This window comes from Mirounga leonina, unplaced genomic scaffold (assembly GCF_011800145.1).
Source record: "Mirounga leonina isolate KUSES-001 unplaced genomic scaffold, KU_Mleo_1.0 Mir_54, whole genome shotgun sequence".
Classification (NCBI taxonomy): domain Eukaryota; kingdom Metazoa; phylum Chordata; class Mammalia; order Carnivora; family Phocidae; genus Mirounga; species Mirounga leonina.
The window spans coordinates 12,336,376-12,361,748 of record NW_023270812.1 but is presented as its reverse complement, the minus strand read 5'-3'; the positions used below and the strand labels follow the sequence as shown (position 1 = coordinate 12,361,748).

General features: G+C 40.0%; 1 protein-coding gene across 2 annotated transcripts; it reads right to left on the bottom strand.

Moving 5' to 3' along the window:
- On the bottom strand, positions 1 to 22,070 carry LOC118001851 (TATA-box-binding protein). Of its 2 annotated transcripts, none has more exons than XM_034992024.1 (8): positions 21,899 to 22,070; positions 19,084 to 19,286; positions 14,865 to 15,256; positions 10,181 to 10,268; positions 4,430 to 4,521; positions 2,547 to 2,714; positions 1,249 to 1,343; positions 1 to 763 (listed from the first exon to the last, which is right to left on the bottom strand). In XM_034992024.1, exons 2-8 carry the CDS (start codon positions 19,135 to 19,137, stop codon positions 684 to 686), a joined length of 969 nt encoding a protein of 322 aa, XP_034847915.1. In that variant the 5' UTR covers positions 19,138 to 19,286; positions 21,899 to 22,070; the 3' UTR covers positions 1 to 683. The 2 variants fall into 2 exon arrangements, with proteins under 2 accessions (XP_034847915.1, XP_034847916.1); XM_034992025.1 differs by having other exon boundaries at positions 19,084 to 19,289; positions 21,899 to 22,011.
- Positions 22,071 to 25,373: the final 3,303 nt, after the last annotated feature.

Below are 25,373 nucleotides of genomic sequence, written 5' to 3'. Positions count from 1 at the left end.
AATGGTTCCAGGCAATTATATCTAAAATACAGCTTTAACAGTATGATCACACAAATCTTACAAGGTATCATTTATAACATCCATCTAACAATTTTATAAACAGCATTTATTGTACAGAGTACTCTGAAGGAAGAAAAATATGTACAGCCATTCGTTCTCATTAATACGGCTACTTTGTCCTGCAATACTGAAAAGGCGGAATGTGTCTGGCACAAAAATAACCCCTAGGAGTCACGAATTAGAAAAACAACACTTTTAAAAAAGATTTTTACTTTTCTGGTAGAAATATAAAAACTGTGGTTTATGGGGAAGAAATTAAACAAAAGAAAAAGTCCAATCAATTGCAGAGGTGGCTTTAACACTTGAAGTTTTGTACCTCAAACCAACTTGCTGACAGCAGTATGTGTTTAAAATCTAAATATAAATAAACGGGCAGCGCTGCACAAACAGGAGCACAGTACGAGCAACTTACACAGCGCTGTGAGTTCTCCGTGCAGAAGTAAGACCGCTTCCCGGCATCCCTACGGGGAACGCACGCTGGAGAGCTTCACCGGCTGCTACAACCCACAGAACATCCATCTTCTCACCAAATCGGGGCCATCCACAACACCACCATTTAAATGTACCAAAACTGATTTGTTTTAAAAACAAGTGGGTGCAGAGGCAGGAGTACATAACAGCCATTATGTCGTCTTCCTGAAACCCTTTAGAATAGGGTAGATATTTTCAAATGCTTCATAAATTTCTGCTCTGACTTTAGCACCTAATAAAGACAAGTCGGAGAAGAGAGTCTGAAATAGCTTTTCTTAACATGTTAAAGAGGTAAAATTACTTTAAAACAAAATTACTTTAAAACCATAAGCACAATTCTCATCCATTATTCTCCCACTTGCTGCCTTTAAGCAAGCTCTTCTGAACCTTCCCCTATTGTCTCCAAACGGCACTGTTGATGAATCTCAGAGTTACAGAAGGGTTTCCACCTTAAAATGCCATCTCTTAACCAATGTAATGGCCACCTTCCCTGCTCTCCCCACTACAGGTCTTGCTGTGGTCTGATTTCCCTGCTCTCACTCCCCCTGGTGGATATGTTTCTCATCAGAGTGTTAGGGTGGAGGAGAAGAAAGGGGCAAAGGCATCTCACTTGCTAGCTACCTGTCCCCAGTCTTTGAAATTACTTCTCAGCACTGAGAAAATGCTGTTCTTGAAACTCTTTCAAACCTTCGGACACTACTTCCTGTTACAACTTACCTGTTAATACAACTTTTCCAGAAACAAAAATAAGAAGAACAATTCTGGGTTTGATCATTCTGTAGATTAAACCAGGAAATAACTCTGGCTCGTAACTAGGAGGAAAATGGCAAAAACAGTTTAGAAATTAAAATCTGCCCATACTTTAGGTAAAATGAGGACCTGCACAGGGAAAATACTGACTAAACCACAAACTCACTGGGAGGTGAACCCAAAGGAGAGAGAACTTAAGGACAGTGAGGGCAACCTGTCATCAGTACTTAAAGACTAACAAACTCTATATTTCTAATGAGTCTGGATTTTCTGCTGTAAAAACGAGACCTTTAGATTAATACTCTGCAGTGTCTGACCCTTATCAAGGGTCGTGAGTGGCAAGTCTGATTCGAACCCCAGCAGCCTCATTTCCCCAGTTCAGACAGACTGAACCAGTTACGATATGTGTGATTAACCTAGTGGGAAATGCAGGACAGGCTTCTCTGAGGAAGGTACACTTGGGTGGACATCTGAAATGCAAGTGGAAGTTTCCTAGGTGAAAAGTGGAACAAGAGGGTGCCAGGTATAAAACTGGGATATACTAGGGGCGCCTGGGTGGCTCAGTCGTTAGGCATCTACCTTCGGCTCGGGTCATGGTCCCAGGGTTCTGGGATCGAGCCCCACATCAGGCTCCCTGCTTGGCGGGAAGCCTGCTTCTCCCTCTCCCACCCCCACTTCTTGTGTTCCCTCTCTCGCTGTGTCTCTGTCAAATAAATAAAATCTTAAAAAACAAAACAAAACAAAACAAAACAAAACTGGGCTATACAAAAGCCTTGGCCCAAGAGGGGCCAGGCAAATCTGAGGGGTGCAGGGAGCAGAAAGGCTGGAGAGGTGGGCAGTGGCCTTGTAAGTGGCAGGGAAAAGAAGAGGAAAGAATATTCATTTCACTCAAGTTTATACTTTGCAGGTAGAGCTCATATAATGTTCACTAGAAGAAATAATTAAAAAAACTGGGGATAAAAATTGATAGGTGAGGTTGTGGATTTAATTCATGCATTTAAAATGCATTTATTGAGCAGTAAAATAACAGGGTATCAATTTCATCCCAGTCAAGGTGAGTTATAGATGTCAATAAGTGAAATGGGAAGTAGGAGAATGGTGAGAATAATATATTTTCCAAGACATAAGGGAGAAACTTCAACATTAAATACATCTGTCACTACATCATTTGCGCTTACATACTGTTTTGCACATGTTTTATCATGAACAATGTTTACACAGATCATAAATGAACTGTTACCACAGGCAATACATTTCAGACTCACCTGCTAAACTGTTGGTGGGTCAGCACAAGGCCTTCTAACCTTATAGGGAACTTCACATCACAGCTCCCCACCATGTTCTGAATCTTGAAGTCCAAGAACTTTGCTGGAAAACCTAACTTCTGTACAACTCTGGCATATTTCCTTGCTGCTAGTCTGGACTGTTCTTCACTAGGGAAAGGAAAAAGTCAGATAGTCGTAGTCAAAGCCACCTAAAATAATTATTCAGATGAGTAACTTTATAAAAAGTCAAAACTAGAAAAGTTATTTTTTAAAAAAGTACAAAATGTCACCCCCCTTCCAGTAAGAGAAAAGAACAAAAGACATTAACTATTTTATTATAAAGTACTCCTATGTCCTTGACAGAAAACTACAGGCCTGCACCAAATTACTGATATGCCCAGGTTTTACAAAAGTGGAGTATCTCATCATCACCACTATCATTACTATTACTGTATTTTAGCCCACAATCCTGAGATGAAAACTAACAACTAACAACTTCATTTTGATAGGAAAATAGTGATGAGATTTATACTTGTCTAATGCATATACTAATTCTGTCCTCTTTTACGTCAAATCTCTCATCCATTCTTATAACTCATCAGTTAGATAAAACTATGGTTTAGTAATACAGAGCTTATGTAAGAAAAGCAAAATAAAAGCAATAAAACCATCATGAACAAAAGACTCTCAAGTGCAGGGATCAGGAATGACAAAAATTAAGCATACATACATGCAATGATTTTTTTTTTCTTGAGGACAATAAATTTATTTGCAGCTTCCTATTTTGATATAAACTAGATACACACTATTCAGTGTGTAGCAAATGGACAAAGAGAGCTAAACAGTGCACATGAAAAGCACGTCTGGGGGGCACCTGGGCGGCAGATTGGGCATCTGCCTTCAGCTCAGGTCATGATCCTGGGGTCCTGGGATCAAGCCCCGCATCGGGCTCCCTGCTCAGCAAGGAGCCTGCTTCTCCCTCTCCCACTCCCCCTACTTGTGTTCCCTCTCTTGCTTTGTCTCTCTCTGTCAAATAAATAAATAAAAATCTTTAAAAAAATAATAAAAAAAGAAAGAAAAGCATGTCTGGGAAAGAAAAAACCATCTAGCATTTATTGATAAACCAGAAGCTTTCGATGCTCCATCCAGGGGAAACAAGCAAGTCTCCTAAATGAAGACTTATGTGAAAGCCAGGGATAGACCCACATCTTGCCTTCTGAAAAAAACTCAGAGACTGGGAACCACAATATCTACAACAATAGCCTTCCCTTCATCCAATAAGCAAAAGCATCCACAGCGCCCCCCGCCCCGCCCCGTGTGTGGACAACTCCAAGTCATATGAATTATCTTTTATTTTAAAAGTTTAATTTACTTCATTTGTTCAAGCTTTATGAAGCTGATATATCTACTCTTTCCCCAACCTTTGCCTTCTACCAATTACATGGAGTCCGTTAGACAAGGTTTAAAGTCAAGGATCCAGAGCGTTAACCTTCATAGACCGGATCACTCCAAACAGATGCAGAATGTAGGCAACAGCCATTTTATGAAAAGGGTACAATCCTTAAGACCTGCATAACCCTGACCCTCATGAGGCAGACTATTTACAACAAGGGGCAGCAGGCATCCGTAACCAACACACATGGTACTGTCCCACTGCCAGGACCAAGCAGATCTGTACACTCTCACACCATCAGCTCTGAAATTCTGTGATTCCTGACCAATTTTTTTTTTCACTTGGGGATGAATTTGTGCTATATGTAGAATTTTTTACATAAAGGGATCCTTAGTAATAGCTTGGATGTTACATTTCATCAAACATACATAAAATGCAACTGAATAATCATAATAATATATGACCAGGAGAATAAACTCCTTAAACCTACCTCTTGGCTCCTGTGCACACCATTTTCCCAGAACTGAATATCAGTGCAGTGGTTCGGGGCTCTCTTATTCTCATGATTACAGCAGCAAATCGCTAAAATGGTCAGAAACAATCATTAATGAGGTCATGCCAAACGGCTGATTTCCTTTAGGAGAACAAGAAAATGACAAACAACATCACAACTGATAAGAAGGACCTGTTACACACAGAGTTCTCATAATATCTGACATATGTTCCTATCAGGGTTCCCTTACATCACCATGCAGCATGCATGGTTTTGCACAGGGAGCAGAATAAACAGTAACTACTAAGTAAGTTGAGCCAAGATCTGTGTATTCTTTCAGACATTGCAACAAGAAATATCTGCAGGGTGCCTGAGTGACTCAGTAAAGCAAGTGACTCTTGATTTCAGCTCGGGTAATGATCTCGGGGCGGGGGTGGGGGGGGTTGTGGGATACAGCCCCGCGTCGGGCTTCGCGCTAGGCACGGAGCCTGCCTGGGATTCGCTCTCTCCCTCTCCTTCTGCCCCTGCCCCCCATAAAAAAAATATATTTTCAAATTTTTTACCTTACCTATTACATCCTTAATAAATACCAGTGTCTCTTTCCTACCTTAGATTTGCTAGCTTCTAAACTGTAACTTTTCTGTTTTATTAATGATTTTTTTGGCAAATAGATAAAGATTATTTATTTATTTATTTATTTATTTGACAGAGACAGAGATAGCGAGAGCAGGAACACAAGCAGCGGGAGTGGGAGAGGGAGAGCAGGCTTCCCGCCGAGGAGGGAACCCGATGTGGGACTCGATCCCAGGACCCTGGGATCATGATCTGAGGCGAAGGCAAGACACTTAACGACTGAGCCACCCAGGAGCCCGGCAAATAGATAAGATAAACCTCTACCTCCAGAGGGAGTAAATCAGATTACAAACATACCAGTATGTAGTAAAATGACCTTCTGTTTCCAACTGGCTTCTAGAAACAGTATTAAAGTATTAACACTTACAAAATTACAAATTAAGAAAAAAAAGTTTTTATCTTTAATTTCTACTTTTTAAGTTTTAACAATGTTTTTATTGCTAACATTGTAACTCAAGGGGAACGTATTTCAGCCATGGGTTGAATTAATGGCCTCCATTACTAGCGTAATTACATAAGAAAAAATTCATATATTTCTAATCAAGATGACCCTTTAACAAATTAGACTGCTTTAGCAATTTTAGTTTAAAACTGCTGTCTTCCCTCAGATTTTACCATCATGCAAAACTCCTAGCACTATATTCTAGTTTATATGAGTCCCAGGAAAAGCTTACTCATTTAGCACTTCCTAAATCCCCTCTACTGGTTTTATTGATCAAAGAGTATCACTGCATTGGAGACTATAAAATTGTAAAATTATGTATTCAAAGTAAATAAAATAATAAAAGATTAATTATTCTAATGCTACACATTATACAGGCTTGCCACGATGGATAAACGGTTACTTCCAGACCTTAGTTACCTTGGGATCTTAGACAAATACTTAAAAAAATTTTTAATATTAGGTAAGTTCTTAAAGATAAAAACACAGGTCAATAAACAGTTTTTATTGCTATATAAATAACCATTCAATTTCTTGGTGGAAGGACAATGTTGATATATATGTTTACCACTTTAAACAATTATAGAAGGGATATATATCGTGCACTGATGGAGAGACAGCAATGGAGACATTTCTTGGTCATCTACCTTCTACTTTTCCTTGTGTCTGTAAGCAACAACACTGGTTTGCTTTGGCTAAAGGTAATAACTAATATAAACAGTTAAGACTATACCCCTAGGCACAATAGGTAATAAATATTGTACCTTCTTATTAAGGAAATTGTTACAGTTTATTAACATCACAAATTCAACATTACATATATATTTTACTTAATATGCTGATATTACATTTCAAAGTCAAAGGTAAAATGCTTTAAATGATGAAAAAAGTTAAAAGTTCTGACTTTTCCTTTTTCTTATATTCTTACTCTAAATTAAAAAAACAAAAAAGAACTGTTTTTACATCGAAATATCTTTGTGGTTTCCTAAGTGGCCACTGGGTAAACATAAAGATTTATTCTTGTACCATAAAAAGAAGGGGTTCTAAAATAATTGGCCACATTTGATATTCCATATTTTAATTAGCTCAACCAAGCTGACCAAAAAGTCTCAATAGCTAAATGAGTCATTTTTGTTCTTGGCCAGTTATTACAGCAATTTTTATCTTGGACATTTCTACCTAGGCTACATCTTTCTCACTTGTATATAAAACACAAGGTTATGTTTTAGAGATTTAGAAACTCACTCCAAGACCATTACTTAACATTTTTCTCAACCCACAGCTAATATTTATCCATCCAACTTAGCTATCTGTTACAGCTGACAAACATACCCCTACACTTCTGTAATATTATTTTGCTTCCTATATAACTGTTAAATAATGCTCCAATCTAAACCCAGCTACTTTACTTCCCTTCCCTTAAAAAAAAATAAACTATTTTAGTAAACTATCAAAATAAATCTAAACCTGCCTCATTCTGACTGTTTTACCCTGATGATACATCCTAGACATCCTCATTCAATAATGATTCATATATTTAACATAATCAAGGTATACTTTATACTGATACAGTTTAACTTCTAAATATTGTTATGAAACACTCTGTTACAACAGCTCATTCTACTAAAATAGTTATTTTAGTAGAGGTTCATGAGTAAATATTAATAGTCAATAAGATCTGGGTTTATGTCATGAGGAAAATAAGAGTTTTCAATCTTTGAGTATCTCAAATCATTAAACATAAATTGGTGACTTACTAGAAGAATCAGACTTCTGAAGGCAACATCCACTGTAAGATTACACCCTACTCTAGGGAAAGGGGCTTCACTATCCTATATGCAAACAGCAGCTCTTACTAGCGTTAGCCACCACTGACAACAGAATAATATATATAGTTTTCAAGTTGAGGTGGGAGGCAGAAACTTAGTCATTGTATTTCTCTTTGTTTTATTTAAATATCTCAAAATGGCTTGGTTCCACTCAAAATCATCTTCAAATTTTAATACTTAGGCATGTGCACACACATATGTGCATACAAACAAAAAGCCACCAGCAAAGACAAAGACAAATATGTACATTGATTCAAACTTTACAGAAATATTGGTGAGGATATTTAACTTGAGAAGTTCAAAAGGCTGCTTCACAAGCCAACAAAAACTGTAATAGAGGGCAAGACTCTGAACTCTCACTTAGATGTGACCTAGTAGCCAAACCAAAAACTTTAGATATGCTTAGTAATAGCGTGTCTGTAGTTCTCCTGTTGATTGAAGCTTTCCTTTGTTTAAAGGCCAATGCTAAAACAGTCCAAGTTTCCAAAAAGAGTTTTATTTTCCTTGGCCTACATTCTTAGCCCTAATGATGAGGTGAGTTACACCTCAAAATCCCCACAAATTCTCACCCTATGACACTGTTCCTGAAAGACCTAGGAAAATTGTCCTGGCTACCACTAATGGTCCACTAATTTGCTGTATCTTGGTCTTGTCAAGCACAGGTCTCCCCTGCTACTGGAAAGTGGAGTATTCCTGTGAAACATTTGTACGCTAAAATGGAGTAAAGTGAGGAAACAATTACCATTTTGTAAAAGCAAAAATTCTCAGATGTCTTTCTGTTAGCAAAAACAGGTACTAATGTAGGTCCTTCATAAGAGCAAAGTGACTTAATGCAAACTTCTGGATAGCATGGGAAACCTGGACTGGTCAAACCCATGTCATATACAAAGTCTTGTGCCCACTTACAGGTAAGCTACATTTCCAGAGGAAACATCACTGCACACATCTCCATGTGATATACAGGCAGACAGAAACAGGAAAGAGACATCAGTGGAAGTCGGCTTCAAACTGTCTAGAAGAAAGTGTTTCAGACTCTCCTCCCTGAAATACTATTCTCAAGCATCAGGAATAGATGCATGGATACCTTCCCCAGTTTGCATGTACTCAGAATCCAAATGGATATGGGTTCTGCCTGAAGACTAACCCCAAATCTACTAAAAGGCCTCCAGAAAGTGATGACTCCTGAAAATACAGCTTCCTCCCAAGACTTCTCTGAATCAAGGACAGGACAACAGACTTTGTATATTTACTGCCTTTTCTTTCTCTCACTTCTTCCCCTTGGTTTTAATCATTTTGTGCTGTTCGCAAAATGTGGTACAAGAACATGATTTCACTTTGTGTATGAGATTTCTACCCTGACTGGGGAGTTCCTGAACTAAGACAGGAGCTCCTGGATTGTGGCTCAAAAAACAAATGAAACCACTCCCCCAACAATCATAAATTCACTGGCTAAAACAGAGTCAGATAATAAAATTGTCCTCAACTATTTTATTGGCCAGCCAAGTAGTACTGGTACAATTGCTAGTTAAGTGGATAAATATTGGGGGTGGGGAGGGGGGACGCAGAACAGAACAATCACTTGAGAAGAAGACTTCATTCTTATAATTGACCCAACTGATTCTTGGGAGTTAATTCTTCTGGTTAGGCATAAGAAAACTTAACAAAACAAAAACAAAAACAAAAACAAAAACTGGATATATGAAGTGAATTTCACTTAATTCTTATGATACTTAAGATGCTTCTTATTCTTTGCTACTCTTCCACTGTCAAATATCCGGTGCTAAAATGCTGCCACTTGGCCACTCTTTCAAGATGACATTCAAATAATACCAAATAAGAAAAGGAGTAAAACCCTCATGGGCAACCTAGACTGGGAATTTAACCAAAGGGGGGACATGGGAGATTTCGGTAAAGGAAATGGTGCTAACCTGGCAAAAATGAGAGGCACTAAGCAGACACTGACACACATTACACAGACAGCCTGTCACATATAATTCAGTTAAATTCTTGAGTTTTTCTTTCTGCTTGCTTTTTTCTTTCTTATATAAAACCTTATTCTTCCTTTGTTAGACAAAATAAATTTACTATCAGCTCCCCATGTATGAAAGTTAACTGCATGCTAATAATAGACGTTCTCAACTTTAGGGGAACTGTCTTCTGCAGGGCCCTGTCCCGAAGGTCTTCAATCTGATCATCTTCTACACTCAAATGCCTGGTCTGTCTGGTCTAGTCCTCAAAGAATGTCCACTCATTTGTGAATGCAAATATTTACTATTTTTTAAAAAAATAGCTTATCTACTAATGCTGAGTCTTACCATGTACTCAAGCTGCCATCTTAACATCAAAAATCTTGTATTTTTACCTCATAATCTTTTTATTATAAAAAGCTTAAAAGTTATACAAATACAGAAAAATATAATAAACTCCCTTGTACTTACTACCCAACTCTGAAAATTATTAACTTCTGGCCAATCCTGTTTTACCCAAGTGCCCTTCCCCAATTCTCCAACTGGATTATTTTGAAGTAAATTCCAGAGAACGTATCATTCCCTTCTACATCAATTTCAAAACATAAATGAAACCATACCACATATTTTGTTCTTTAATGTCACAGGATCCCCATCACAATGGGTACATAAATTTTAGTAGTTTAACTTGTAGACTACCATGACTCTAGGGTCTCTCACATGGTAGCTATTCGATAAAAAAAAAGATACACATTTTGCTTTAATTCCTCATTTTGTTGGTGTCAACGAACATAAGCATGACATCTTTTGGTTTAGGGACCTTTAACAATAAATTCCTGTATTATTATAGTTTGAAATACATTAAAATTGCTCTAACCTTAGGATTATATTCAGCATTTCGGGCACGAAGTGCAATGGTCTTTAGGTCAAGCTTACAGCCAAGATTCACTGTGGATACAATATTTCTGCAAGAAATTTGAAAAGAAAACATCATTTATTTAACTTTTATAGGTTGAGATGTTAGATAATTATCTAGAAATCTGATTCTTTTACTAGAACAAATTTAATTACATTAGTTTAATTTAAACCAATTTAAGTTTTAAATTTTTTTAATTTGTTGACATTTATTGTTTACCACACACCACGGTGAGCATCTTACACAGGTTATCCCACTTGATACTTAACAATGTACTATGAAGTAGTAACTATTAATACTCACATTTTCAGATGAAGCTGAGGCTTAAATGGGACAGTTAACTTGCTCCAGATAATCATGGTTCCTAAGTGGTAGAGTCAGGATTTACACCCATCTATCCCTAGAGCCATGCCTTAGCCTTTTGTGAAGCCCTTATATGCCCTTTGAATGAAACTAATTGCCCATAAACCATCATGGATGGGCACGGAACATCACTGTCCTGTAAATACTGATTCCAGACTGCAAATACATCCCCAATTGTTTCTAGTTCATTGCTGCTTTTGATTCTTTTCCTGTCCTGTCAAAATGCAATACTCTGAAAACTTGATGGCTCACAATTTGGTTGGGTAAGAGGATAGCTGTGTACCTCAATACACAACGGTAAGACCAATTAGAATGATCAACCCAATGAATGTTTTCATTTCTATATCATCTGTCTTCTCCCAATCAATTTTATATACACACCTACCTTTAGCATTTCTCTCCTTACAAACTGAATCAAGTAAGTTGTGGTACATCTACCACAAATTTAGTCATATAATTGCTACAGGTATTCTTCTTCTCTTTTTTTAACCAATAGTACATAAGGGTTCAAATTTCTCCACATCCCCAACACTTACTATATGCTGTTTTTGACAGTAGCCATCCTAACGGGTATGAGGTGGTATCTCTCTGCAGTTTTGATTTGCATTTACATGTTTAGTGATGTCAAGCATCCTTTCATGTGCTTATTGGTCAGTCATGTATTTTCTTTGGAGAAATGTGTATTCAAGTCCTTTGCCCATTTTGGAATCAGGCTCTTTTTTTGTTGTTGAGTTTTTAGTAGTTCTCTAAATATCTAGATAATAATCCTTTATCAGTTACATGATTTGCAAGCATTTTCTCCCACCTTGAGGGTTGCATTTTTACTCTGTGAACAGTGTCTTTTGATACACAAGTTTTTAAAATTTTCATGTAGCCCAACTGATCTGTTTCTTTCTGTTGTTACCTGTGCCTTTGGTGTCCCATCCAAGGAAACACTGCCAAGTCCAATGTCGTGAAGCCTTTGTCCTGTTTTCTTCCAGAGTTTTGTTTTGGGTCTTACATTTAAGTCTTTCATCTATTTTGAGTTAGTTTTTATTTTATTTTTTTATATCCAAAATCTGTTTATTGGGACAGTTTCTTTTTTTTAAAGATCTTATTTATTTATTCGACACGGAGAGAGAGACAGGGAGAGAGGGAACACAGGCAGGGGGAGTGGGAGGGGAGAAGCAGGCTTCCCGCAGAGCAGGGAGCCCGACGCGGGGCTCGATCCCAGGACCCTGGGATCACGACCTGAGCTGAAGGCAGACGCTCAACAACTGAGCCACCCAGGTGCCCCGTTTATTGGGATAGTTTCCCACTCGTCTTGATTCCTGGTGCTTTTGGTGCTGCTTCCACCTAAAGGAAGCCTTGCTTTTCCTCCTGTGGGCTGACAGTGGAGCAGCCAACACACACACCAAACCACCATTTGTGCATGGCTAAGGACAGTGGTGATTGTGTAGCATCCCAGGTACTCCACGTCCATCAAGGAGGAGTTGGGGCCTGCACCAGGTGCTTCTTCTTGTACTTCCTCTTCTCCTCTTCCGGGAACGGGTAAAGGAGGTCCTTCGCAAGAGGCATGCTTTCATGGGGAGGTCGTCACCACCAGAGAGCTATTTTGAGTTAGTTTTTGTATGTGGTGTTAGTTAAGGGCCCAACTTCATTCTTTTGTATGCGGATATCGAGTTGTCCCAGCACCATTTGTTGAAAGATTATCTTTCCTCCATTGAACAGTCTTGGCACCCTTGACAAAAATCAATTGACCATATATGCAAAGGTTATTTCTGGATTCTCTGTTCTACTGTATTGGTCTATATGTGTGTGTCAATGCCAAGACCATGCTGTTTGATTACTGTAACTTTGTAGTAAGCTCCGAAATCAGGAAGTGTCAGTCCTCTGGTTTGCTCTTCTTTTTAAGGATTGTTTTGACTATTCAGGGTCCCTTAGGATTCCATATGAATTGCAGAGTGAGTTTTTCCATTTCTGCAAAAAACATCATTGGGATTTTGATAGGGATAGCACTGAAAACATAGATCATTTTGGGTAGTATTAAGATTTGGACAATATTAAATCTTCCAATCTATGAACATGAGATGTGTTTCCACTTATTTAGGTCTTAATTCTTTCAGCAATGTTTTATAGTTCTCATTCTAAATCTTTCACATCCTCAGTTAATCTTGGTTTATTCTTTTTGTTCATGTTGTTAAGGGAATTGCTTTTGTAATTTCCTTTTTATATTATTCACTGTTTGTGTACAGAAATGCAACTGATTTTTGAGTGTTAACTTTGTATCCTGCCACTTTTCTAAATAAATTTCCTTATTATATCTAATACATTTTTTTTTTTTTGGTGGAGTCTTTATGATTTTCTATGTATAAGATCATAACACCTGCAAAGAGAGGTAATTTTACTTCTTCCTTTCTACTCTGGATGCTTTTTATTTCTTAGTATTGCTCTGACTAGACCTTCCAGTACTATGTTGAATGTAAGTGGAGAAAGAGGTCATCCCTGCCTTGTTCCTGATCTTACAGGAAAAGCATTAAATCTTTCAACATTGAATATTAGGCTTGCTATGATTTTTTACATATGGCTTTTACTATGTTAAGGTAGTCTCCATCTTTTCTTATTTTGTTATGTTCTTATCACGAAAGGGTGTTGAATTTTGTCCATTCTTTTTCTGCATCAATCGAGATGATCACTTTTCTTCTTCATTTTATTGTTGTGGCATATTACACTGGTTGATTTTTGTATGCGGACCCACCCTTGCATTCTAAGAATAAAAATCCCACTTGGTCATGGTGTATAATATGCTGCTTAATGATGTTTCCTAGTATTTTGTTGAGGACTTCTCCATCAATGATCATGGGGATATTGGTCTGTAGATTTTTTTTTTTTACAGTGTCTTTGGCTTTGGTGTCAGCATAGTCATTGAATGAGTTAGGAAGCATTCCCTCCTCAATTTTTTTGGAAAAGTTTGAGGATTGGTGTTAGTTCTTCTTTAAATGTCTGGAAGAATTCACCAAAGCCATTTGGTCCAGGGCATTTCCCCTGCTCTGCCATCTCCCCAGAATCCTTTTCTTTCTTTTCTTTTCTAAGTTTATTTATTTAAGTCATCTCTATACCAAACATGGGCTCGAACTCACAATCCTGAGATCGAGTCACATGTTCTTCCAACTGAGCCAGCCAGCCCCTTAAAAATGTATTCTTATACATTAATTATTTACCCAAATCTTCATAAGCCTGTAAGATTTAGAGGCCACTGAAATTCCCACCCAGAAGGGCTCTTAGTGGATATGGAAACTCAGTAATGTGGCTGACTAGATGCTTTGTAGAATACCAGAAAGTTTAAGGTGCCAGCAAGAAACAAACACCCCATCACAAGTGGTTATAACTGATGATTTAAACAAAGGTGCAAACTTAAATGCCCATAAGACCCAGACAAGCGTGCAAAACAGGGAGTGGTGTTGACAAAGGTGAATTCACAAGTGATTATCTCTCTAAATCAGTAAAATGAAAACTGTTTGATTCTTAAAACTGTGTCAGGTCAAACACCCAAGGCCAGATTTGGATAACAGGATCCACAATTAAATATTATTAGTCCTAAAAATGACCAGAGGTGGCTTAAAAGAAAACTGGATGATGTAGTTATTGCAAATGACCCTTCCATTTGGCCGTTTCCTAAAAGCAAAAGCTATGTACTTCTCATCGCATGAGAATATTTTATGTTTTCCAGAATTGTTTTCCCATCCCACCCACCCAGCACCCAATGCTGTCACATAGAGAACCCATTTCATTTATGGAGAAAAGTCCATTTAGGACAAGAACAGACATCCTCAGCTTGTGGAAAGGACACAGCTCTCCAAAGAGTTATAAGCAGCCCTCATAATAACCGATGAAGACAAACAAGGACCACTATGAACTAACAAAGACTAAGTAACTAATTTTCCCTCCCCCCAAACCGGAAACTTCACAAGGGAAGGAGACTACATAAGGCTTGAGTCAGCAAATCAGCTTCAGGAAAATGTCTGTAACAATTTGGTAGCTTGTGTCTACGTATTTGGCCCCAATTATAAACACAAGCCACCAAATGTCTGAAGATGTTATGAGAGCCTTTTACTGAGGGGACCCAATCCCTCAGGCAGCTTAGCATCCCCTTCTCATGCGAGAGAGAGAGCAGATGCTGACACACAATTACCACTGGTACTACACCCTGAAACAAACCAATCCACCTGAAAACAAAGAAGAGCAGCACCCAGTCGAGGCACCCCTCCAGGGCGAGGGGGAAGACACAACACACAGTACTCACTGCAGCTGCGGCACGATCCCCGAGCTCTCGGAGGCTGGTGTGGCAGGGGTGATGGGGGTCATGGGGGTCATGGGGGAGGGATACAGGGGAGTGGTGCCTGGCAGGGGTGCAGTGGTGAGAGTCTGTGAATGGAAGAGCTGTGGTGTCTGGCCCGAGGCCCCCTGGGCTGCCTGCTGGGATGTCGACTGCTGAACCGCCACCACGGCCTGCTGCTGGGCCTGCTGCTGGGCCTGCTGCTGGGCCTGCTGCTGCGCCTGCTGCTGGGCCTGCTGCTGCCTTTGCTGCTCCTCCAGCAGAGACAGGCTGCTGGTGTTCTGGATAGGCTGTGGAGTCAGTCCCGTGCCGTAAGGCATCATTGGACTGAAGATAGGGATTCCAGGAGTCATGGCACCCTGTGCAAAGTCAGGAGAACAGTATAGTTAGGCCAGCTGGTATTGGGTGTTTCTGGCACTTGTGTGGTAGAAGAGGAGGTGAGAGGCATGAGGACAGATGCCTTCCCAATATAAATGGCGTTATGACGCCTTAATAGAAAGGCATTTGCTGTTCTTACACATATCACTTTCCTCTTCACCATAACATAGTAGGTAAAACCTCAGTATGTGGGGTTATACATACCTAGGTGTGAAATCCAACCCTGCGACTTACTACATGTGAAAACTCGAGAAAGTTGCTTAGCCCTTCAGGCATATCTACAGGATAATAATGTTCTAATACCGTTAGAATAAAGGAAATAGTTGGAGTGACTGCCCGTCCGTGTTTAAACTATTACCCTAGTATACTGCCTGGGGAGTTCCCTGTTCACTCTCAACGGATCTGTCCAAGTTTGGATGATATATATGCTTACCCTAGAGATGTCACTTAACTCATTCAACGCAATGACAGGCACTAGAAAACACTGAAGTGTTAATAACAATAACGACAATTATTAGACTACTATTCAAAAAGGTGGATCATTTGCTCTCCAAAAAGTTTAAATCAAGAAAATCCAACGCATCTATCAGAACAATATCAATTTATTTTTCCAAATGCTTAACTTTTCCAGACACTGTTACATTTATTAACTTATGAGTCTCAAAATAGCCCTTTGGTAAAGGGAAAAATAGATGCTGTTCATCCCACATTAAGAACAAGAAAACTGACACCAGCAGAAGAAGCTAAATGACTTTCCTAAGACCACAGATCTCACTAGTAGAGAAGCCACAATCACAGCTAAGTTTTCCTGAGACCCAGTCCAGTGCTCTCACCCAACACCAAAATCCATGGAGCCAATGGAGCTTGCAGAGCTTGCAGTGACTTTGTGGACCTCTGAAAATTATATCCAATATTGGGGTGCCTAGGTGGCTCAGTCATTAAGCATCTACTTTCGGCTCAGGTCATGGTCCCAGGGTCCTGGGATCGAGCCCCATATCAAGCTCCCTGCTCCACAGGAAGCCTGCTTCTCCCTCTCCTGCTCCCCCTGCTTGTGTTCCCTCTCTCGCTGTCTCTCTGTCAAATAAATAAATGAAATCTTTAAAAAAAAAAATTATATCCAATATTTCTGCATGAAGGAATCCATAGTTTTCATTAGATTCTCAAATGGGTGCAAGATCCAAAAGAGAGCCATGATCCTTTCCCACTTTATCTGGCAGAAAGCAGAAACCAAAACTGTCTAAGATATTTACGTTAAATTGTTTAACCAACATAGTGGCAGAAAGAATGTGAGAGGAGGAGGATCAAAAGTATACTGCAGCCCTAAGATTATAGGCATTATTCTACTGCATGTAACAGGTCTATAAAATATTGGCTAGAAAACATTCAGGTTGTGTTACTTTGAAAAGTCTGCCTTTCTTTATGTCACATATACAAATGAACTCAAAATGGATCACAGACATACATGTAAAAGCTAAAACTATGAAGAAAAAAATCCTTAAGACTTTGGGTAAGCCAAGATTTCTTAGAACACAAAAGCACTTAACGATGAAGTAAAACTGATGAATGGACTTCAGAAAAAAAATAAGAGCTTCTACTTTCTGAAAGACATCAGTAAAGAAAATTAAAAAGTGAGGCACACCACAGACTGAGGGAAATCATCTACAGTACCTACACCTGAGAAAAAACCTGTATCCACAATACATGAAGAGCAATTCCACTTCAATAAAAGATAGACAAATAATCCAATAAACAAATGGGCAAAAGATGAGAAGGACATTCTACAAATGAAGACATGTAATTGGCCAATAAGCACTTGATAAGATGCTCAAGATCATTAGTCATCAGGAAAATGCAAATTCAAATCACGAAGAAATACTACTAAGCAACCACTAGAATGGCTAAAAGTTAAGGCCGCAAGTGTTAGTGAGGATGTGGACCAACCAGAACTCTCACATGCTGCTGGGGGAACTAGAATATGGTTTGACTGTTTCTTGTAAAGTGAAACATACACTTACCATAGGACCTAGCAATCCCACTCCTAAGTATTTACCCGAGAGACAGAAACCGTATACACAAAGCCTGTTCACAAATGTTTACAGCAACTTTATTCATAATAGCCCAAAACTAGAAACCCCCCTAATGTCAGCAACTGGAGAATGGATACACAAAATGTGGTACATCCATACAACTGAGTACTACTTGGCAAAAAAAAGGAATCTGCAGACATACAAATGTAATATTGGGGAAAGAAGACAGACACAAAAAAGCACATACTGATATTCAGTTTGTATGAAATTCTAGGCAAGGCAAAACTATCTTTAGCTATGGATTAGCAGATCAGGTGTATACAAACAGATACATACAATTATTGAAACACTTAAAATGGGTGTTTTCATTTTATGAAAATTATATCTAAAGGTTATTTAAAACTTTCATTTAAATTCTATTAATTATATATATAGTGTATTATTAGTTTCAATTAATTCAATTAATATATAGTTTATTATTAGTTTCAGAGGCAGAGTTTAATGATTTGTCAGTTGCATATAACACACAGTGCTCATTACATCAAATGCCCTCCTTTTTTGGGGGGATTAAGATTTTATTATTCATTTGCCAGAGAGAGACACAGCGACAGAGGGAACACAAGCAGGGGGAGTGGAAGAGGGAAAAGCAGGCTTCCCAACAAGCAGTGAGCCCGATGTGGGGTTTGATCCCAGGACCCTGGGACCATGACCTGAGCTAAAGGCAGCCACTTAACTGACTGAGCCACCCAGGCGCCCCACATCAAGTGTCCTCCTTAATGCCCATCACCCAATTACCCCATCCCCTGACCCACCTCCCCTCCAGCAACCCTCAGTTGTGTTTCCTAGAGTTAAGAATCTCTTGGTTTGTCTCCCTCTCTGATTTCATCTTATTTTATTTTTCCCTCCCTTCCCCTATGATCCTCTATTTTGTTTCTTAAATTCCACATGAGTGAAACCATATGATAATTGCCTTTCTCTGACTTATAGGCTATATATTTTTTTAGATTTATTTATCAGAGAGAGAGAGCACGAGTGGGAGGGGCAGATGGAGAGGGAGAGCGGATCCCAAGCAGACTCCACGCCAAGCCCAGAGTCCAACATAAGGCTCCACCCCACGACCCATGAGATCATGACCTGAGCCGAAACCAAGAGTCAGATGCCCAACTGACTGAGCCACCGAGGCACCCCACAAATACCATATCTACTTAAAAAAAAAAAAAAAATGTAACGTTTTGGGGCACCTGGGTATGAGCTGTCAGTTGTGCAGCCAACTCTTGGTTTCGGCGCAGGTCATGATCTCAGGGTCAAGGGATCGAGCCCCGTGTCGGGCTCTGCACTCAGTGCAGAGTCTGCTGGACATTCTCTTCCTCTCGCTCCCCCACCTCTCTCTCTCAAATAAATAAGTAAAATCTTAAGAAAAATAAAAAATAAAAGTAGGCATGTTATTTGGAACCTTAAACATAAAAAAGATAAAACCAGAAAATAATTTGGTTAGAGTTACTTTCAAAATCAGAGAACCGATAATCAACGTTTCATAAACATTTATGGAAAGATTAAGATTTATAGACAAATACATATTTTAACTTCCAAATAAACTCCCAAAATTTAACACTATCATGCCTACTCAAAGCCTAACAGAACTTCTCAACAGAATAAGAGAAACTTGAAACCATATAAATCCATTTTCAACAATAAATGGTTAAATTCCCTTCCTTCCTTTTTACACTGTCTCTAACAATGCAGATTCTGTGCCATCTACACCCTCCCTCCAGCTGTATTACCTGAGGGGAGGCCAGGCCCTGAGCATAAGGCGGCAGGCTGTTGTTCTGATCCATGATGTTCACTTTCTTCTTGGTAAATCAAATACCTTTGGACTAGAACTCGCCTCGGCATTCAGTCTTTTCCTAGAGCATCCCCAGTACACGCTTCTTAGCAACTTCCTCAACTGTTTGCGTTATCTTCATGTACACCAAGAAACAGCAATCTGCTTTGAAAAAAGTTCAAAGTTTAATATAAGAACACAGGCAGGCTGTAGTCTTATAAACCAGTTCCATGATTACACAAAAACTGGAAAAAAAAACAATGAAGCTATTTAGGAATATATTTTTTTAACCTTATAATGCTGAAATGTTATTCTTTCCATGTTTATTGTGACTGCACGTAAAACTGTCAATAGAACAAAAATTGTTTCATTACATATTTAAATACTTAGAATGTTCAAAATTAAGGTGTCATAATCAACGTTAAAAACCTTTGGGGAAAAACACTCAGGGAAAACAAATTCCTAAGCAAACTGTCATATCTGAGTAGAAATATTTATTGGGCACTGTATACACAGTGCTATTAGATATTTTATATCCTCCACAATGTCTTGGGTGTAAGTTCAATAAATATTGAATTGGATCCAATACACTTTGTTGTGATCATTTTTTGATCTACTAATTTAATAGAACACTGTGATAGAAGCTTTACAGACCCCAAAATAAATAAAACATGTTTTATTAGTTGATCTCTTTAAAACCTGTAAATATAAACTGTGCTCTATCTAGTTTTCCTTAACTCATCAGCTCTTTACTGGCTACACATTTTTTATTTCTTTTAGACCAAAAAACCAAGTGACTACTGATAGACCTTTTGTTGAGTTTCGTTCAGATGGATCCTTAACTTGCTGAGGATTGCTATAAGAACTGACTGAATCAAATAGGACCGGCTGATTAACACATCAAGATCAGCATCTAGTTATCACATACTAAGCACAGGATAAATGTTAGCTGCTATTATTATTAGATTTCAGTTTAAACATTATCATCTAAGATATTGTCACATATAGAACTTGCTGATATATCAAAGACACATATGATCTTCAAGCATGTATTGGTACAAAGCAAGCACTCAGATATTTGTTGGATGAATGAGAGAAATCATATATCCTACATACCCATCACTGTAAAAGACCAAAAAAGAGAGAGAGAGAAAAAATGAACAGTCTGTTTCAGAAAATGTCAGATATAAAAAAAGTATATTTTTAAAATTGTTATCCTATAACAGAAGTGCTACAAATATGAAAATGATGAGGATATAGTCATTAGCATCAGAGTTCAATTTGAAGGGTATGCAAATAATTACTGCCAAACTGAAGTGCTATAATAACAGAGGTGTACTATGCTAAGTTCTTGAATGCAGAATCCAGCAAATATCTTCGCAATCTCTATTTGCATATAGCACGTAATCAAGAATAAACACATACATGAATAAACGCATACAATAAACGCATTCTCTTTCCATAGCATGTTCGTATACATGCTATGGAAAGAGAATAACTGCCAAGTGTTTCTGAAGGGGAATATTTTCACAAAGCACGCACTGTCTAACTTGGGTCTAGCAAGGTAAGCAGAAATTTACAAATCAGAATTTCAGGCAAAAGATCAATCGTAAGAGGACAAAGACTGAAAGAGCATGCAGTATGCAAGCAACAAGCTTAAGAGAGGAGATACCAAGTACCAGTGCGGTCACACTGCTTTTGAGTTTTACCCATTCTTACACTGGCAAAAGAGCAGTGACAAGATTTTGAAGTGCAGCGTGAACAGATCTACTTTGGCAAGAGTGTGGATGAATTCGAAGAGATAAAACTGGAGGCTGGAAGTTCAGCTTAAAGCAGTCGCTGCTACGGTTGAGGCAAGAAAGGAGAGTGGGGTTTAAAGCACTCATAAACATGACAAGAGATTTATCCAGAAACTGGTGGCTCCAGACCCCATTTGGCAAACTCAAGTCTACACTAGGTGTAGAGGCACTAGGTTGGGGCCTGATGTTATGGTTGTTCAGAGCTCATCTCTCACTCCCAGTGATGGGACGGACCATCTTTCCTCGCCATTAAACCGCAGTTACTATACTTAGTTATTACTCGGAACTTATCCTATAAAACTAACTTATCCGTCAAAAAGAGAGTTGCTTGCAGAGTGTGTTCCCATTTTGGAAACTGAAGCACCAAATCTGGTATTTTTAAAAGGCAATCGCTGATAAGGGAAAAGAATCCATCAACTCTGTATCGCCTCCAAGCACATTCTTCTTCGCACGGAAGCCTATCTAGGCTTTTAAATTAGAAACCTAGGGCCTGGTAGACAGAGAGCTGGGTATTTACACCTTACGCTCTATCGTGCCTGAAATCTCTGGCCTCTGACAAAACGTGCAAGTCTCAAGCACAGCTCTGTAATAAAACCACCCCGGCTGGTAGCAAAGCAGGTGGACACCGGCCACGTTGAACCTGCCCTCCAACATCGACAAGGAGACAAGGACGGCAGGACAGGGCGACTCCGGCTCTGGGATGTGCGGGGCTGTTCTGTCCCGGGCCCTCCAAGGGTGGAAAGCCGCTTCCGAAGCACACCCGCCGAGGGCACCGGGCGTCGGGCAGGAGGCCGGGCTGGGTGGGCGGCCGGTACAGGCCCGAGCGGCGGCACGAGCCAGAGGAACGTCCCCGCTCCCCTCCCCCCGCGGCCTGCGCCCACTCGGCGTCTCCCCCGCCATGGCCCCAAGGCCTCGCTGAGGGGGTCGCCCCTGCGCGAATCCTCAGAGAAGAGGAAAAGCAAAAGGGGCTGTTACCTGGAGTCCCTGCAGACCACCGCTGGCCCGCGAAAACGAAGTTAAGCCGCAGGCGGCCTAAGCGCCCGCCCCGGCGCCCCTTCCCGACCCGACTAAACTTCTGGCGCGCGTTGATAGCGTCACTTCCGCCAGTTCCAGCCTCGGCCTCAACAAGCTACCCACACCGGAGCGGCGGCCATGGGAAGTGCGGGCGCCCGGGCACTTCCGCTGTCTCCTTGGTACTCGGCTTAAGGGGAAGAAGGGGCGGGCGGAGCTTTTCATGAGTTCCGGGCGGAGGCCGCCTGACCGGCGCATTTTCTAATTGGTCCTTGCTGCGGGGAGGCAAGATAAGGACTTTCAAACGGTGACTTTTTAAACTGTCTAGCGGTGTAACCCTTGGCAAGTTACCTGACCTCTCTGCCTCAGTCAGTAGAAAGGAACGCTAATAGCGGTTACCCTCTAAGGAAGTTGCGAGATGGATTAAGGAAATGCTTGAGCAGTGCCTGGCTCGTGGTAAGCTCTCAGTGAAGAATGAGCCTGGTTTACAAATTCAATTACATTTTACTTACGCTGCTACCATCGTAGGCACTCTTTGCACGCTTGCCACAATGAGACTGCTAGGGAACCTCAAGTTAAGCTGCCCGTGGCCGGAAAAGCCAACACTCAAGAGAGGAGCTTTATTCAGGAGGCCCGTCACCCGGGGAGAAGGCGGATTCCTGTCCAAAGGCCAACTCCAAGGTTTCTGCCTGGCCCAGGGATTTTTAAAGGAGTTTAGGGCAGTTAATCAGTAAAGGGAGGGCAGTGGTCCGTAACCTTTCTTGGTTAGGTGCAGACCGATGATACCAGCTACTCAGAAGTTGCACAAGGAGGTCTGGTTCCTTAGTGGCCGGGATTGTGCACCAGGGTCTGGTTTGTTTCCTGACGTGCAGAGATGCTCTGTTATTTCTAGTGAAGAATGCACGGTGTATGGGGTACCTGGGTGGCTCAGTCGATTAAGCATCTGCCTTCCGCTGGGATTGTGATCCCACGGTCCTGGGATTGAGTCTGGCATCGGGCTCCCTGCTCAGTGGGGAGTTTGCTTCTCCCATTCCCTCTGCCCTGCCCCCTGCTTGTGCTCTCTTGCTCTCACTCTCCCTCTCTCAAATAAATAAATAAAATCTTAAAAAAAAAAAAAAAAAAAAAAAGAATGCATGGGGTATGAGGCTAAGGGCGCTTGCTAAAGCTCAAAGAGTAGTAGTTTGGCCAGACTGGCAGAGGAGGCTTCAGTTCCCCACTGTCAATTTCATCATTCCATATCTGTGGGATTAAAGGTCAAGGTCGTCTTCTGTAGCTACTTCCTCCTGATTGGGGACCACGTAAGGATTTTGGAGTAAAGACTTTTTTACAGAGTGGGGGGATCTTGTTTCTGGCATTTCCACTTAGGGGAACACTAAAGGTGTCTCCAAGTTAGTATGAATAGGGTGAGCTCCTGCTTGACAGATGCAAAAAGTCAAACAACCAAAGACAAGGAGAACAAGAAATATAGCAGTACTTAATAGGGTATGTTTCCATTTAGGAGTTAAATTTAGCCAATTTGTAAAAGGATCTACAGCTAGGGCATCTATGGTGGTGATGTGTTTAACTCTTTCATAACATCAGTTACATTTTTTGAGTAATTTGGGACATATACACAACAAATACTCTTTTAATGAGAGCACAGGTTCTCCTTGAGCTGCAGTCAACTATCAAGAAAAACCATTTGGTTTTAGAGAGCCACCTTCTGAATTTGTGAGTGACTGAGCGTGAGGTTTGCTTAAAGGTGATGCTGTATGCTTGGCTAAAGCCTCTACTTGAAATTTTAATTCAATAGAGGCAGCTCCTGGGACAAATATAGCTAAGGGGATAAAAGCATCAAGAAGCCTTCTTTGTTGGATGTCTAGCCTTAATAATACCCTAATTAGGAGGAATTGCTGGGAAGTGGGAGATGACTTGTTCCAGGAAATAAGGGTATCCCCAAGTGCATCATCCGATCCTATCATAAGGAAAGTGGGCTGATCCATTATTGCTACACAAGCCCATAGTTAATCCCATGGAATGGGGTATGCTCCAGCTTTAAAGGAACAATTTTGTCATCCCAACCACATAGAATTGGTCAAGGTGATAGTTGAATTATACAATTGTTGGGGAATCCATCCCATTGTCCAACTGTTCAAGTAGTCCTATGGGGTCCTGTTATTATCCCCACAGAGAAGCAAGCATGAAGACTATCTATACATGAGCTCTTGTGACAGTTTCTCTGAAGTGTACCTTAAGTTGTCTAGCATAGGCAAACAACAAACACTCAAAGATAATCATTACTAGAATTTAACATCCACAAAAGTGTGTTACTGGAACATAATTTTTCTCCCTAAAGTCACCCTTATTTCTAAAGATAGCCAAATTGAGACTAATTCATTTGAAAAACAAGTCCAATTTTAAAAACCTTGGCCTAATTATTTACATAAGCTGAGCAAGAATAGTGACTGACCATATAAATTCTTTAATACTTGCTTTGCTAGAACTCTTTATAAGGAATCTCTAGATTGAACTTTTATTTTTATTTATTTATTTGAGAGAGAGAGCACAGAGTAAGAGTGAGAGGGAGAAGCAGACTCCCCGCTGAGCGGAGAGCCTAATGCAGGGCTCGATCCCAGGACCCTGAGATCATGACCTGAGCCACTGAGACACCAAAGCACTCCTAGATTGAACTTTTAATAGCCTCTTGAGGCCAGAAGCCAAGCCAAATACTTGTCATCAGATTTGCCTGTAATACCTGTAGATTTGGGTGAATTCCTCTTCTTGAGGTCCCCCAAATATCCTGAGGTTTCCTGCACCTGCCAGAAAGTGACATTCTTGACTCATCTGGTAAGGCTGCTGGGGACTTTGTAAGCAGGGTATCCCATTGACCTCTCTAAGGAGCTTTATTGACTCTATAAAGTTAACCTTAGTTCCTTAAAGCTGCCCAGTCATATCTGATTCTGTGCATGTCTCTCTCAAATATGACATTCCAGTCAAACCCTTGGTAGTATAACCAATATTTCCAATGGTGTCCTGTTACAAGGAGAACAGATTTTTATCAAACTTATGCAAATAATTATAATTGCCATGAAAAAAAAGAATACTGAGAGTTTCTGAATTCACGAGGGTTTGGGTAGGGAGAAAAGTTAAATGTTTAAATTTGTTCACAAAGGGATATTTTACCATATTTCCGTAATTCACAGATATCTTAAGAGAAAATTTCCTTAAATTTGGAAGAGCAAACATTAGAGAACTAGCAGTGTTTCAAACCAGGCTTATCAGTAACTTAACATACCAAATAAAAAAGCCTAATTAGTCGAAAAGACTTCACTTAGAAATTGAATCTGGGAAAGCTTGTTTTAAAAAACCTCAGGGGCGCCTGGGTGGCTCAGTCGGTTAAGCGACTGCCTTCGGCTCAGGTCATGATCCTGGAGTCCCGGGATCGAGTCCCGCATCGGGC